The sequence below is a fragment of the Coregonus lavaretus genome, assembly GCF_964263955.1.
Source record: "Coregonus lavaretus genome assembly, chromosome: 9".
Classification (NCBI taxonomy): Eukaryota; Metazoa; Chordata; class Actinopteri; order Salmoniformes; family Salmonidae; genus Coregonus; species Coregonus lavaretus.
The window spans coordinates 4,955,551-4,969,012 of record NC_139996.1 but is presented as its reverse complement, the minus strand read 5'-3'; the positions used below and the strand labels follow the sequence as shown (position 1 = coordinate 4,969,012).

Genomic DNA, 13,462 nt, shown 5'->3' with positions numbered 1-13,462 from the left:
TTAACCACACACTTGTTGTTTGTTTACATGGATTTTACAATGTTGTATGTTTTTCCCCCAACACCACTTTCCATCAATTTGTATAGCAGACCCTCATGCCAAATTGAGTCAAAAGCTTTTTTGAAATCAACAAAGCATGAGAAGACTTTGCCTTTGTTTTGGTTTGTTTGTTTTGTCAATTAGGGTGTGCAGGGTGAATACGTGGTCTGTCGTACGATAATTTGGTAAAAAGCCAATTTGACATTTGCTCAGTATATTGTTTTCCTGAGGAAATGTATGAGTCTGCTGTTAATGATAATGCAGAGGATTTTCCCAAGGTTGCTGTTGACACATATCCCACGGTAGTTATTGGGGTGAAATTTGTCTCCACTTTTGTGGATTGGGGTGATCAGTCCTTGGTTTCAAATATTGGGGAAGATGCCAGAGCTAAGGATGATGTTAAAGAGTTTAAGAATTGGAATTTGTCGTCTGTATATTTTATCATTTCATTGAGGATTCTCTCTCTCTCTGTCTCTCTCTCTCTCTCTCTGTCTCTCTCTCTCTCTCTCTCTGTCTCTCTCTCTCTCTCCAGCTGCTCATATAGGTGTAGGTATATCAGGTCAGGAGGGCATGCAGGCTGTGCTAGCCTCCGACTACTCCTTCGCCCAGTTCCGCTATCTGCAGCGTCTCCTGCTGGTCCATGGCCGCTGGTCCTATTTCCGCATGTGCAACTTCCTGTTCTACTTCTTCTACAAGAACTTTGCCTTCACCGTGGTGCACTTCTGGTTCGGCTTCTTCTGTGGTTTCTCAGCTCAGGTAAATAAAAGTGACATAAAAAAAGTGTGTTTTTATTTGGGGAAAACGTAGGAACTAAATGTACTTACGGTAGTTGTCTTTCTCCAATGTCTCTTGAAAATAAAAAAACAATAATCATATACAAATGCTATTGCATTGGGGCAAAGAGCAATACAACATTATAGTATATCTATGTTTTATAATTGTAAACATTTTGTGTGCATTTTTATCTTCACTTTATTCCATCTTCTCTTCTTAGACGGTTTATGACCAGTGGTTTATCACTCTCTTCAATATAGTCTACACATCCCTGCCAGTTCTGGCCATGGGGCTTTTTGATCAGGTAAGAACTGGTGTAAACTACATACAAGAACTCCGTGTATCTTTTCATCAGTTTCCAATGGCAACCCACCAAGCTTTTATTTTCTTTCACTTTCCTTTTCTTTCTTTCTTTCTTTCTTTCATTTTTCTTTTCAAGATTCTGTCCAGTCATACAGGTGAATATGTCATGTTTTTAGATCCCCTTTTTGCTCTGCTCTCCTCCTTAGGGACTCTATAAACGTCCAACTACCTCTACCTCTACCCCACCTAAACCTTAATAACTAACCTTATCCTCACCCAACTCTAACCCATTAGTCAATATAATTTAGAGCCGGTAAACTGACCTGGACACAGGTTAAGCCTAGTTCTGAACTAAAAAGCCTACCCAATGGAGAAAGTCCATTAAAGTGCTAATTAGTCCAGGACTTAGGCTAAATCTGTATCCGGGAAACCAGACAATGTAGTCCAGCGTACGTACACACACACACACACACACACATACCTGTCATCACAAAAACTATTTTCTTCCCCAGGATGTGAACGAAGCCAACAGCCACCGCTTCCCCAGCCTGTACCGTCCAGGGCAGCTCAACCTCCTGTTCAATAAGAGACAGTTCTTCCTGTGTACACTGCAGGGGATGGGGACCTCCTTCCTCCTCTTCTTCATCCCCTATGGAGCCTTCTGCCTCGCCGTCAGTGACGACGGATCACACATCTCAGACCAGCAGGCTTTCGCCGTCACCATAGCAACATCCTTGGTCATAGTGGTGAGCATTCAGGTAAGAGGCATAGTCAGATGGGTTATTCATCACAAAACCCACTGATATTGCCAACTACTTTAATGATTTTTTGATTGGCAAGATTAGCAAACTTAGGCTTGACATGCCAGCAACAAATGCTGACACTATACATCCAAGAATATCTGACCAAATTATGAAAGACAAGCATTGTAATTTTGAATTCCGTAAAGTAAGTGTGGAAGAGGTGAAAAAAGTATTGTTGTCTATCAACAATGACAAGCCACCGGGGTCTGACAAGATTACTGAGGATAATAGCGGACGATATTGCCACTCCTATTTGCCATATCTTCAATTTAAGCCTACTAGAAAGTGTGGGACCTCAGGCCTGGAGGGAAGCAAAAGTTATTCCCCTACCTAAGAATAGTAAAGCCCCCTTTACTGGCTCAAATAGCCGACCAATCAGCCTGTTACCAACCCTTAGTAAACTTTAGGAAAAAATTGTGTTTGACCAGATACAATGCTATTTTACAGTAAACAAATTGACAACAGACTTTCAGCACGCTTATAGGGAAGGACATTCAACAAGCACAGCACTTACACAAATTACTGATGATTGGCTGAGAGAAATGTATGATAAAAAGATTGTGGGGGCTGTTTTATTAGACTTTAGTGCAGCTTTTGACATTATCGACCATAGTCTGCTGCTGGAAAAACGTATGTGTCATGGCTTTACACCTCCTGCTATATTGTGGATAAAGAGTTACCTGTCTAACAGAACACAGAGGATGTTCTTTAATGGAAGCCTATCCAACATAATCCAGGTAGAATCAGGAATTCCCCAGGGCAGCTGTCTAGGCCCCTTACTTTTTTCAATCTTTACTAACGACATGCCACTGGCTTTGAGTAAAGCCAGTGTGTCTATGTATGCGGATGACTCAACACTATACACGTCAGCTACTACAGCGACTGAAATGACTGCAACACTTAACAAAGAGCTGCAGTTAGTTTCTGAATGGGTGGAATAAGTTAGTCCTAAATATTTCAAAAACTAAAAGCATTGTATTTAGGACAAATCATTCACTAAACCCTAAACCTCAACTAAATCTTGTAATGAATAATGTGGAAATTGAGCAAGTTGAGGAGACTAAACTGCTTGGATTGTAAACTGTCATGGTCAAAACATATTGATACAACAGTAGCTAGGATGGGGAGAAGTCTGTCTATAATAAAGCGCTGCTCTGCCTTCTTAACAGCACTATCAACAAGGCAGGTTCTACAGGCCCTAGTTTTGTCGCACCTGGACTACTGTTCAGTCGTGTGGTCAGGTGCCACAAAGAGGGACTTAGGAAAATTGCAATTGGCTCAGAACAGGGCAGCACAGCTCGTCCTTGGATGTACACAGAGAGCTAACATTAATAATATGCATGTCAATCTCTCTTGGCTCAAAGTGGAGGAGAGATTGACTTCATCACTACTTGTATTTGTGAGAGGTATTGACATGTTGAATGCACCGAGCTGTCTGTTTGAACTACTGGCACACAGCTCGGACACCCATGCATACCCCACAAGACTTTCCACCAGAAGTCTCTTCACAGTCCCCAAGTCCAGAACAGACTATGGGAGGAGCACAGTACTACGTAGAGCCATGACTGCATGGAACTCTATTCCACATCAAGTAACTCATGCCAGCAGTAAAATTAGATAAAAAAAACAGATAAAAAGACACCTTTTGGAACAGCGGGGACTGTGAAGCAACACAAACATGGACACATCCATACAAACACACGACAACATACGCACTATACACACATACACACACGTCAGCTACTACAGCGACTGAAATGACTGCAACACCTCAGGAGACTAAAAAGATTTGGCATGGGTCCTCAGATCCTCAAAAAATTCTACAGCTGCACCATCGAGAGCATCCTGACTGGTTGCATCACCGCCTGGTATGGCAACTGCTTGGCCTCTGACCGCAAGGCACTACAGAGGGTAGTGCGTACGGCCCAGTACATCACTGGGGCAAAGCTCCCTGCCATCCAGGACCTCTATACCAGGCGGTGTCAGAGGAAGGCCCTCAAAATTGTCAAAGACTCCAGTCACCCTAGTCATAGACTGTTCTCTCTGCTACCGCACGGCAAGCGGTACCGGAGTGCCAAGTCTAGGTCCAAAAGACTTCTCAACAGCTTCTACCCCCAAGCCATAAGACTCCTGAACAGCTAATCATGGCTACCCGGACTATTTGCACTGCCCCCCCACCCCATCCCTTTTACGCTGCTGCTACTCTGTTAAGTATTTATGCATAGTCACTTTAACTCTACCCACATGTACATATTACCTCAACTAGCCGGTGCCCCCGCACATTGACTATGCAACGGTACCCCCCTGTATATATAGCCTCCCTACTGTCACTTTATTCTATTGTATATATAGCCTCCCTACTGTCACTTTATTTTTTACTTCTGCTCTTTTTTTCTCAACACTTTTTTGTTGTTGTTTTATTCTTACTTTTTTGTTTAAAATAAATGCACTGTTGGTTAAGGGCTGTAAGTAAGCATTTCACTGTAATGTCTGCACCTGTTGTATTCGGCGCATGTGACCAATAAAATTTGATTTGATTTGATTTGATTTGTGTTATAGATATGTGGTAGTAGAGTAGAGGCCTGAGGGCACACACTTTATATGTTGTGAAATCTGTAATGAATGTATTGTAATGCCTTTTGGTTGCTACGGCAATGATATAAACGATTAAATCAGAAGAAAAATAAGAAAATGCCTCCAGGTGCTGTTAGTGGGAGATGACCCAGGTGAATGGTTATTCTCAAAACACTGCATTATTAACTAACTAAAATCTAACTTGCTGATATACAAGATATGAACATGTAACCGTTTACTGACATGCAGTACGTGATATGAACATGCAGTTGTTTTGTTCGGTTACAGATTGGACTGGACACCTCCTATTGGACTGCAGTGAACCACGTCTTTGTGTGGGGTAGCCTGGCTGTCTACTTTGCCATTCTATTCGCAATGCACAGTGACGGCCTCTTCAGCATATTCCCCAGCCACTTCCCTTTCATTGGTGAGTCAATCAATCAATCACATGTATTTACAAAGCACTTTTTTATTTTTTTTACATCAGTGCTTTACAGTAACCTAGTGTAATTCAGTTTTAAATCTTGAGTACAATAATGATACATGAAACTGTACAAGAGCATTTTTTTGAGTCCGAGGGTTGTGTTTTGTTGTGGTTTTCCCAGGCACAGCCCGTAACTGCCTGACTCAGAAGAGTGTGTGGCTGGTTATAATGCTGACCACTGTGGCGTGTGTCATGCCCGGGTTGGCAGTTCGCTTTCTGAAGACAGACCTTTACCCCACTCTGACAGACAAGGTAAAGGGAACTTGATTGACACACACTGTAGTGTACACCACTAGGGACAGGGGGAAGCATCACACTAAACATGCCAATGAAAGAGAAGAAATCAAAATCACTGAAGTAGTTCTTCTTCTTCTTCTTGATTTCTATGAGGTATACAGTGCCTTCAGAAAGTATTCATACCCCTTGACTTATTCCACATTTTGTTGTGTTACAGCCTGAATTCAAAATGGATTAAATATATATTTTTCTCACCCATCTACACACAATACCCCATAATGACAAAGTAAACACATTTTTTTTAAACGTTTTTTGCTATTTTATTGAAAATGAAACACAGAAATATCACATTTACATAAGTATTTACACCCCTGAGAAAATACATGTTAGAATCACCTTTGGCTGCAGTTACACCTGCAAGTCTTTCTGGGTAAGTCTCTAAGAGCTTTGCACACCTGGATTGTACAATATTTTCCCATTATTATTTTCAAAATTCTTCAAGTTTTGTAAAATTGGTTGTTGATCATTGCTAGACAACCATTTTCAAGTCTTGACATTAGATTTTCAAGCAGATTTAAGTCAAAACTGTAACTAGGACTCTCAGGAACAGTCAATGTTGTCTTTGGAAGCAACTCCAGTGTATATTTGTCCTTGTGTTTTAGGTTATTGTCCTGCTGAAAGGTGAATTTGTCTCCCAGTGTCTTTTGGAAAGCAGACTAAAACTATTTTTACTCTAGGATTTTGCCTGTTACGTTTCTTTTTATCCTAAATAACTCCCTAGTACTTGCCAATGACAATCATACTCATAACACCATGCAGCCACCCCTATGCTTGAAAATATGAAGTGTGGTACTCAGTGATGTGTTGGATTTGCCCCAAACATAACGTTTTGTATTCAGGACAAAAAGTTCATTTCTTTGCCACATTTTTTGCAGTATTACTCCAATATTTAGTGCCTTATTGCAAACAGGATGCATGTTTTGGGATAGTTTTATTCTGTACATGCTTCCTTCTTTTCACTCTGTCAATTAGGTTAGTATTGTGGAGTAACTACAATGTTGTTGATCCATCCTCAGTTTTCTCCTATCACAGCCATTCAACTCTAACAGTTTTAAGGTCACCATTGGCCTCATGATGAAATCCCTGAGGGGTTTCCTTCCTCTCCGACAACTGAGTTAGGAAGGACGCCTGTATCTTTGTAGTGATTGGGAATATTGATACACCATCCAAAGTGTAATTAATAACTTCACCATGCTCAAATGGATATTCAATGTATTTATTTTTTTACCCATCTACCAATAGGTGCCCTTCTTTATGAGGCATTGGAAAACCTCCCTGGTCTTTGTGGTTGAATCTGTGGTTGAAATGTGCTGCTCTACTGAAGGTTAATTTTATGTGTGGGGTACAGAGACGAGGTAGTCATTCAAAAATCATGTTAAACACTATAATTGCACACAGAGTGAGTCCATGCAACGTATTATGTGATTTGTTAAGCACATTTTTACTCCTGGACTTATTTAGGCTTGCCATACCAAAGGGGTTGAATACTTATTGACTCAAGACATTTCAGCTTTTCCTTTCTAATAAAAAAAATAAAATTTTTTTTTTTAAGAAATCCACTTTGACATTATGGGGTATTGAGTGACACAAAATCTAAATGGAATCGATTTTAAATTCAGGCTGTAACACAACAAAATGTGGAAAAAGTCAAGGAGTGTGAATACTTTCTACTTCCTGAAGGCACTGTATGTCCTCTCTATCATATAGTCAGCAGACAAAGCCATTTGACACTGAGTATGTTTACATGCACAGGAATAACTCGATATAAAATTGATTATGACAGTAGGCAGGTTATACAATAGTCATGCAAACACCTTACTCTGCTTATCTTAATTGTTGTAAAGTCAAAATCAAAGTAAGCATATGAGGATTAAAACATCTGGTTGTCTGAGCAATCTTTCAAATTATTAGACATGTAAACAGCTTAATCGGCGTTCCAGAGGTGTATTTGATCTGCTCATGTGGCAGCACCAGCAGCACAAGCCTCCCTCTTATGCGCGAGTGAAGTGAGTTCAGAAAAACTGAAAGTACGCATCTTAGAAATAGTTTTCACATACAAATGTTAAATGTCCGAACTCAGAATCAAATAGGCTTCGCAAAAATAACATGGTCGCTGTGGTAGAACGTTTATTTTGATTGGTGATTTTCTGCATTTATCAGAGTCCCATCGGGTAGCCTGATTTCAGATGTGTCCATGTAAACCAGATTATTAGGGAAATCGTTCTTCTTGCAAAGCATGTAAACGTTTTAGTCAAACTATTACATTAATCTGACTATCCACAATAACCGTACTCACTGTTGTTGTCCTCCTTCCCCAGGTGCGGTGCCTGCAGCAGGCCAGCAGAAAGCTGCGTCCCCAGGAGCAGAACCTGAGACGCGTTCGGAGGACCAGCTCTCGACGCTCGGCCTATGCCTTCTCCCACCAACAGGGCTATGGAGAGCTCATAACCTCAGGGAAGAACATGAAGGTCTGTCAAATAAACTAATACAAAATAAAAGTATGTAGTGTAGTGCCAAAACGTCAGTTCTCCTCTCTCCATTATGGGAGAACCCTTTGAATAACCCTTTTGGGTTTCAGATAGAATCCTTTTAAGTTCCATGTAGAATCCTCTGTGGAAAGGGTTCTACGTGGAACCCAAAAGGGTTCTTCAAAGGTTTCCCCCATGGGGACAGCGGAATAAACATTTTAGGTTCTAGATAGAGTGTAAGCCTGTATTTCAAGTGCGTAACTTGACTTTTATTTTTCTAACAACATTAAGGTCACCGCCAGCACCGCTGGCCCCTCCCCACCCCTGTCCCCATCGTCCCCTGGTAGGGTCCACAACAGCAGAAGTTTGATAGAGAGCACGTTGAAGAGGAAGGGGGAAACACCGGTAGCCTGTGTCTCTGCTGAGGCCTACGGAACCTCGGAAGGCAACACTAGAACTCAACAGACTCTAATGGACTAATTGTAATTCCAATGGGGTAGTTCAGACATGACCCTTACATCCAGTTTTAATATTGAAAAAAAAACAGTTTAGAGTATAAGATGATCCTATCAAGTTATGATCAGTGCATCTACACCTGGCTCAGTGAGTAAGAGTTAAAGCATGGTGCGGTCAACATCAGGGTTGCGGGTTCGATTCCCACATTGGACCGATTGGCTACATACAGTGCCTTCGCAAAGTATTCAGACCCCTTGACTTCTTCCACATTTTGTTACGTTACAGCCTTATTCTAAAATTGATTAAATTGTATTTTTTTCCCCTCATCAATCTACACACAATACCCCATAATGACAAAGCAAAAAACAGGTTTTAGACATTTTTGCTAATTTATTAAAAATACTAAACTGAAATATTTCATTTACATAAGTATTCAGACCCTTTACTCAGTACATTTGTTGAAGCACCTTTGGCAGTGATTACAGCATTGAGTCTTCTTGGGTATGACGTTACAAGCTTGGCACACCTGTATTTGGGGAGTTTCTCCCATTCTTCTCTGCAGATCCTCTCAAGCTCGGTCAGGTTGGATGGGGAGAGTCGTTGCACAGCTATTTTCAGGTCTCTCCAGAGATGTTCGAGCGGGTTCAAGTCCGGGCTCTGGCTGGGCCACTCAAGGACATTCAGAGACTTGTCCCGAAGCCACTCCTGCGTTGTCTTGGTTGTGTGCTTAGGGTCGTTGTCCTGTTGGAAGGTGAACCTTCACCCTAGTCTGAGGTCCTGAGTGCTCTGGAGCAGGTTTTCATCAAGGATCTCTCTGTACTTTGCTCCGTTCATCTTTCTCTCGATCCTGACTAGTTTCCCAGTCCCTGCCACTGAAAAACATCCCCACATCATGATGCTGACACCACCATGCTGACACTACCATGCTTCACCGTAGGGATGGTGCCAGGTTTCCTCCAGACGTGACGCTTGGAATTCAGGCCAAAGAGTTCAATCTTGGTTACATCAGACCAGAGAATCTTGTTTCTCATGGTCTGAGAGTCTTTAGGTGCCTTTTGGCAGACTGCAATCGGGCTGTCATGTGCCTTTTACTGAGGATTGGCTTCTGTCTGGCCACTCTACCATAAAGGCCTGATTGGTGGAGTGCTGCAGAGATGGTTGTCCTTCTGGAAGGTTCTCCCATCTACACAGAGGAACTCTGGAGCTCTGTCAGAGTGACTATCGGGTTCTTGGTCACCTCCCTGACTAAGGCCCTTCTCCCCCGATTGATCAGTTTGACCGGGCGGCCAGCTCTAGGAAGAGTCTTGGTGGTTCCAAACTTCTTCCATTTAAGAATGATGGAGGCCACTGTGTTCTTGGGGACCTTCAATGCTGCAGACATTTTTTGGTACCCTTCCCCAGATCTGTGCCTCGACACAATCCTGTCTTGGAGGAAACAGGATGCACCTGAGCTCAATTTCGAGTCTCATAGCAAAAGGACTGAATACTTATTTACATAAGGTATTTCTGTTTTGTATTTTTTTATAAATCTACCAAAATTGATACAAACCTGTTTTCGCTTTGTCATTATGGGGTATTGTGTGTAGATTGATGAGGGAAAAAAGTATTTAATCCATTTTAGAATAAGGCTGCAAGGTAACAACATTTGGAAAGTGAAGGGGTCTGAATACTTTCCGAAGGCAAACTGAGAAATCGGAGGAGAAGGGCCTTAGTCAGGGAGGTGACCGAGAACCCGATGGTCACTCTGACAGAGCTCCAGAGTTCCTCTGCGGAGATGGGAGAACCTTCCAGAAGCACAACAGGCAACTGCCGAAAATAATGGAAACACTTGAGTAAATGAGGGTTCTGGAGGCTCTGTTATGGTGTGGGGTGCATTTTCCTGGCATGGTTTAGGTCCAATCAACCCCTTAGAGGGCGAGGTAAACTCCAATAAATACACAGCTATTCTGAGTTACACCTTCAACCTATGGTGAAGCATTTCTATCCTGATGGGAGTTGTCTCTTCCAGGATGAGCATGATGATTATGAAAGCGATGTAAGCCATATGCCATGGCCGTCTCAGTCACCAGATCTCAACCCAATTGAAAACTTATGGGAGATTCTGGAGCAGCGCCTGAGATAGCATTTTCCACCACCATCACCAAAACACCAAATGGAAAATGATTGTGGAAGAGTGGGGTCGCATCCCTCCAAAAAGAGTTTCAGACAATTATAGAATCTATGCCAAGGCGCATTGAAACTGTTTTGACGGCTCGTGGTGGCCCAACCCCTGCTTTATGTTGGCGTTGTCTTTATTTTGGCAGTTACCTGTATGTCACTGTCAACGTTGACAGTTCTGTGAGTCACTTTGGATAAAAGCATCTGGTAAATGACTATATTGTGGACACTGGACAAGCAGCACACAAGAAAACGAGAGTAAGTCAAACTCAATCATCAGAGGACACGACTGCACCAGCACTTCAAAATAACAAAGCACAGGAATGTCCAATCGGTTGCAGTTCTGGGATCAGCTCATATTCAGGAAGATCACTACAGGCTCTAGTCCATCTGGATCACTGGAGCGTTACAGATTGAAATTCAAAGGTCATTTCCTATTGCGCCGTCATCTGCAGTGTTTACCGTGAATGCAGTCTCCGCTAACATTGCCTTTAAATTTAAATCACACTGTAACGCTGAATATCCGCGATACGGATTGAATAGAGCCCTAAGCATTGGAGTGTTGATTTTTGGTGGAGATCTCCTTTTGAATAAGTCGAGGACTAATTTCTCAGCAGCCTGGGCTGGACAGCTATGAGTTTGGTATCAAACTGTAGCCATCTGAAACAGCGCTGAAGCACAATTCTACAAGTGATATAATAGAAGGTATGTACTTCAGGCTGCTTTTGGAAAACATGAAGCACAACTCTATCATGGTTAGAACACTGTGTTGGAAATCATCTTATTCTTGTGCCGATGACCATGAATGGCATTTACTTTAGACTTTTTATGCAAAATATATACTTTTTTGGGGGGGGGGTTTACACATACAGTAAGTCATCATAATTAGAGAAAGATTAGATAGAAGATAGAAAGATTAGATATAAGATAGAAGAGATAGATAGATTAGACAGAAGATAGATTAGATAGAAGATAGATTAGATATTAGATAGATTAGATAGAAGATAGATTAGATAGAAGATAGATTAGATATTAGATAGAAGATAGATTAGATAGAAGATAGATTAGATAGAAGATAGATTAGATATTAGATAGATTAGATAGAAGATAGATTAGATATTAGATAGAAAATAGATTAGATATAAGATAGATTAGATAGAAGATAGATTAGATAGAAGATAGATTAGATAGAAGATAGATTAGATAGAAGATAGATTAGATAGAAGATATATGATAGATTAGATAGAAGATAGATTAGATAGAAGATAGATTAGATAGAAGATAGATTAGATAGAAGATAGATTAGATAGAAGATAGATTAGATAGATTAGATAGATGATAGATTAGATAGAAGATAGATTAGATATTAGATAGAAGATAGATATTAGATAGAAGATAGATTAGATAGAAGATAGATTAGATAGAAGATAGATTAGATAGATTAGATAGAAGATAGATTAGATAGAAGATAGATTAGATAGATTAGATAGAAGATATGATAGATTAGATAGAAGATAGATTAGATAGAAGATATATGATAGATTAGATAGAAGATAGATTAGATAGAAGATAGATTAGATAGAAGATAGATTAGATAGAAGATAGATAAGATAGAAGATAGATTAGATATTAGATAGAAGATAGATTAGATAGAAGATAGATTAGATAGGTTAGATAGAAGATAGATTAGATAGAAGATAGTAGATTAGATAGAAGATAGATTAGATAGAAGATAGATTAGATAGATTAGATAGAAGATAGATTAGATAGAAGATAGATTAGATAGATTAGATAGAAGATAGATTAGATAGAAGATATATTAGATAGAAGATAGATTAGATAGATTAGATAGAAGATAGATTAGATAGATTAGATAGATTAGATAGAAGATAGATTAGATAGAAGATAGATTAGATAGAAGATAGATTAGATAGAAGATAGATTAGATAGAAGATAGAAGAGATAGATTAGATAGAAGACTACCTCAACAAAGATGAGGTTTAGAACGCTGACTGAAAGTATGTTCAGCATGTTTTTACCTTCAATGGGGAGAAGCTGATTGTGCCTTTAACGGTTCCTTCTGTTAAGGAATAAAGCATTTATCACCCGTCTAAACATAGACAAGGTCACAGGAGGCTGGTGGCACCTTAATTGGGGAGGACGGGCTCGTGGGAATGACTGGAGCGGAATCTCATCAAGTACATCAAACACATGGTTTCCTTGGTTTCCAGGTGTTTGACGCCATTCCATTTGCTCCGTTCCGGCCATTATGATGAGCCGTTCTCCCCTCAGCAGCCTCCACTGGTCAAGGTCTTCTTCATAAGTGGGCTTTGCCCTTCATTTACATTTAAAAAAGGTGCAACCTGCAATAGCTACAGGCAAGCTGTTCAATGGGCATTTCAATTAAGGGTGTATACCAATTGCTTCTTAAAGAATATCATGTTGATCTGATGGACTGTCAGACCATCCTTGCATCCGTACAGCTCCATCTAGGAATGTAGGAGTGGTTTCCATTTCTCTAGCCCCATCCCTCAGCTTTATGGCAAAAACAGTGGCAGGGCTGCCGTTCGGCTGAAAAGTGAAATCACAGATTGAGACTTTTAAAACGGTATGAAGAGAAAGCTTTCCTGTCTACCTCCTGAAATGAAGGGGAATCCATACTGTAGGGAAGCTCAGCGCCAAGACTCCTGCTGTCAGCATTCTACAGCCAAATCGCTCTACAGCGTCACACTCTCTCTGCCTAATACACTGGTCAATCTGCCAAACATGGCTGTTTCCATTAGGTCTATACTTTGAGTGCTGAAATTCAATACAATCATTTATAATTTACATTTGTTAACTAAATTAAAATGTTTAATTTGAATGTTTGTTTGTTTTTTTAAGCTAATAATGACTGTAATAATTATTTTCTTGAATGTATTGCTGATGTATCATTTCATTTTACGTTTGTTTCTACTGACAAACTGAAACACAATGTCATTTTATTTGTCAATGTCTGCTTCTTGCCTTGGAAATAATGTTTTTTCAACGGCAGTGCATTTTTATACAAATATACAGCTTGTGTTCATTGTCTGTTTTTGTGGAAATAATGCAAATAAACAGCCGGA

The 13,462-nt window shown here is 40.4% G+C and overlaps 1 protein-coding gene across 1 annotated transcript in view; it reads left to right on the top strand.

Moving 5' to 3' along the window:
- Positions 1 to 8,167, top strand: part of atp8b4 (ATPase phospholipid transporting 8B4) — a gene marked incomplete at its 3' end in the record, with an annotated part of 53,672 nt that extends 45,505 nt beyond the window's left edge. The window contains exons 23-29 of the mRNA XM_084168612.1: positions 572 to 795; positions 1,034 to 1,117; positions 1,629 to 1,874; positions 4,782 to 4,920; positions 5,099 to 5,229; positions 7,593 to 7,742; positions 8,090 to 8,167. Of these exons, the coding sequence (XP_084024738.1) occupies positions 572 to 795; positions 1,034 to 1,117; positions 1,629 to 1,874; positions 4,782 to 4,920; positions 5,099 to 5,229; positions 7,593 to 7,742; positions 8,090 to 8,167 (1,052 nt within the window). The remainder of the gene's footprint in view (positions 1 to 571; positions 796 to 1,033; positions 1,118 to 1,628; positions 1,875 to 4,781; positions 4,921 to 5,098; positions 5,230 to 7,592; positions 7,743 to 8,089) is intronic.
- Between the last annotated feature and the right edge of the window lie 5,295 nt (positions 8,168 to 13,462).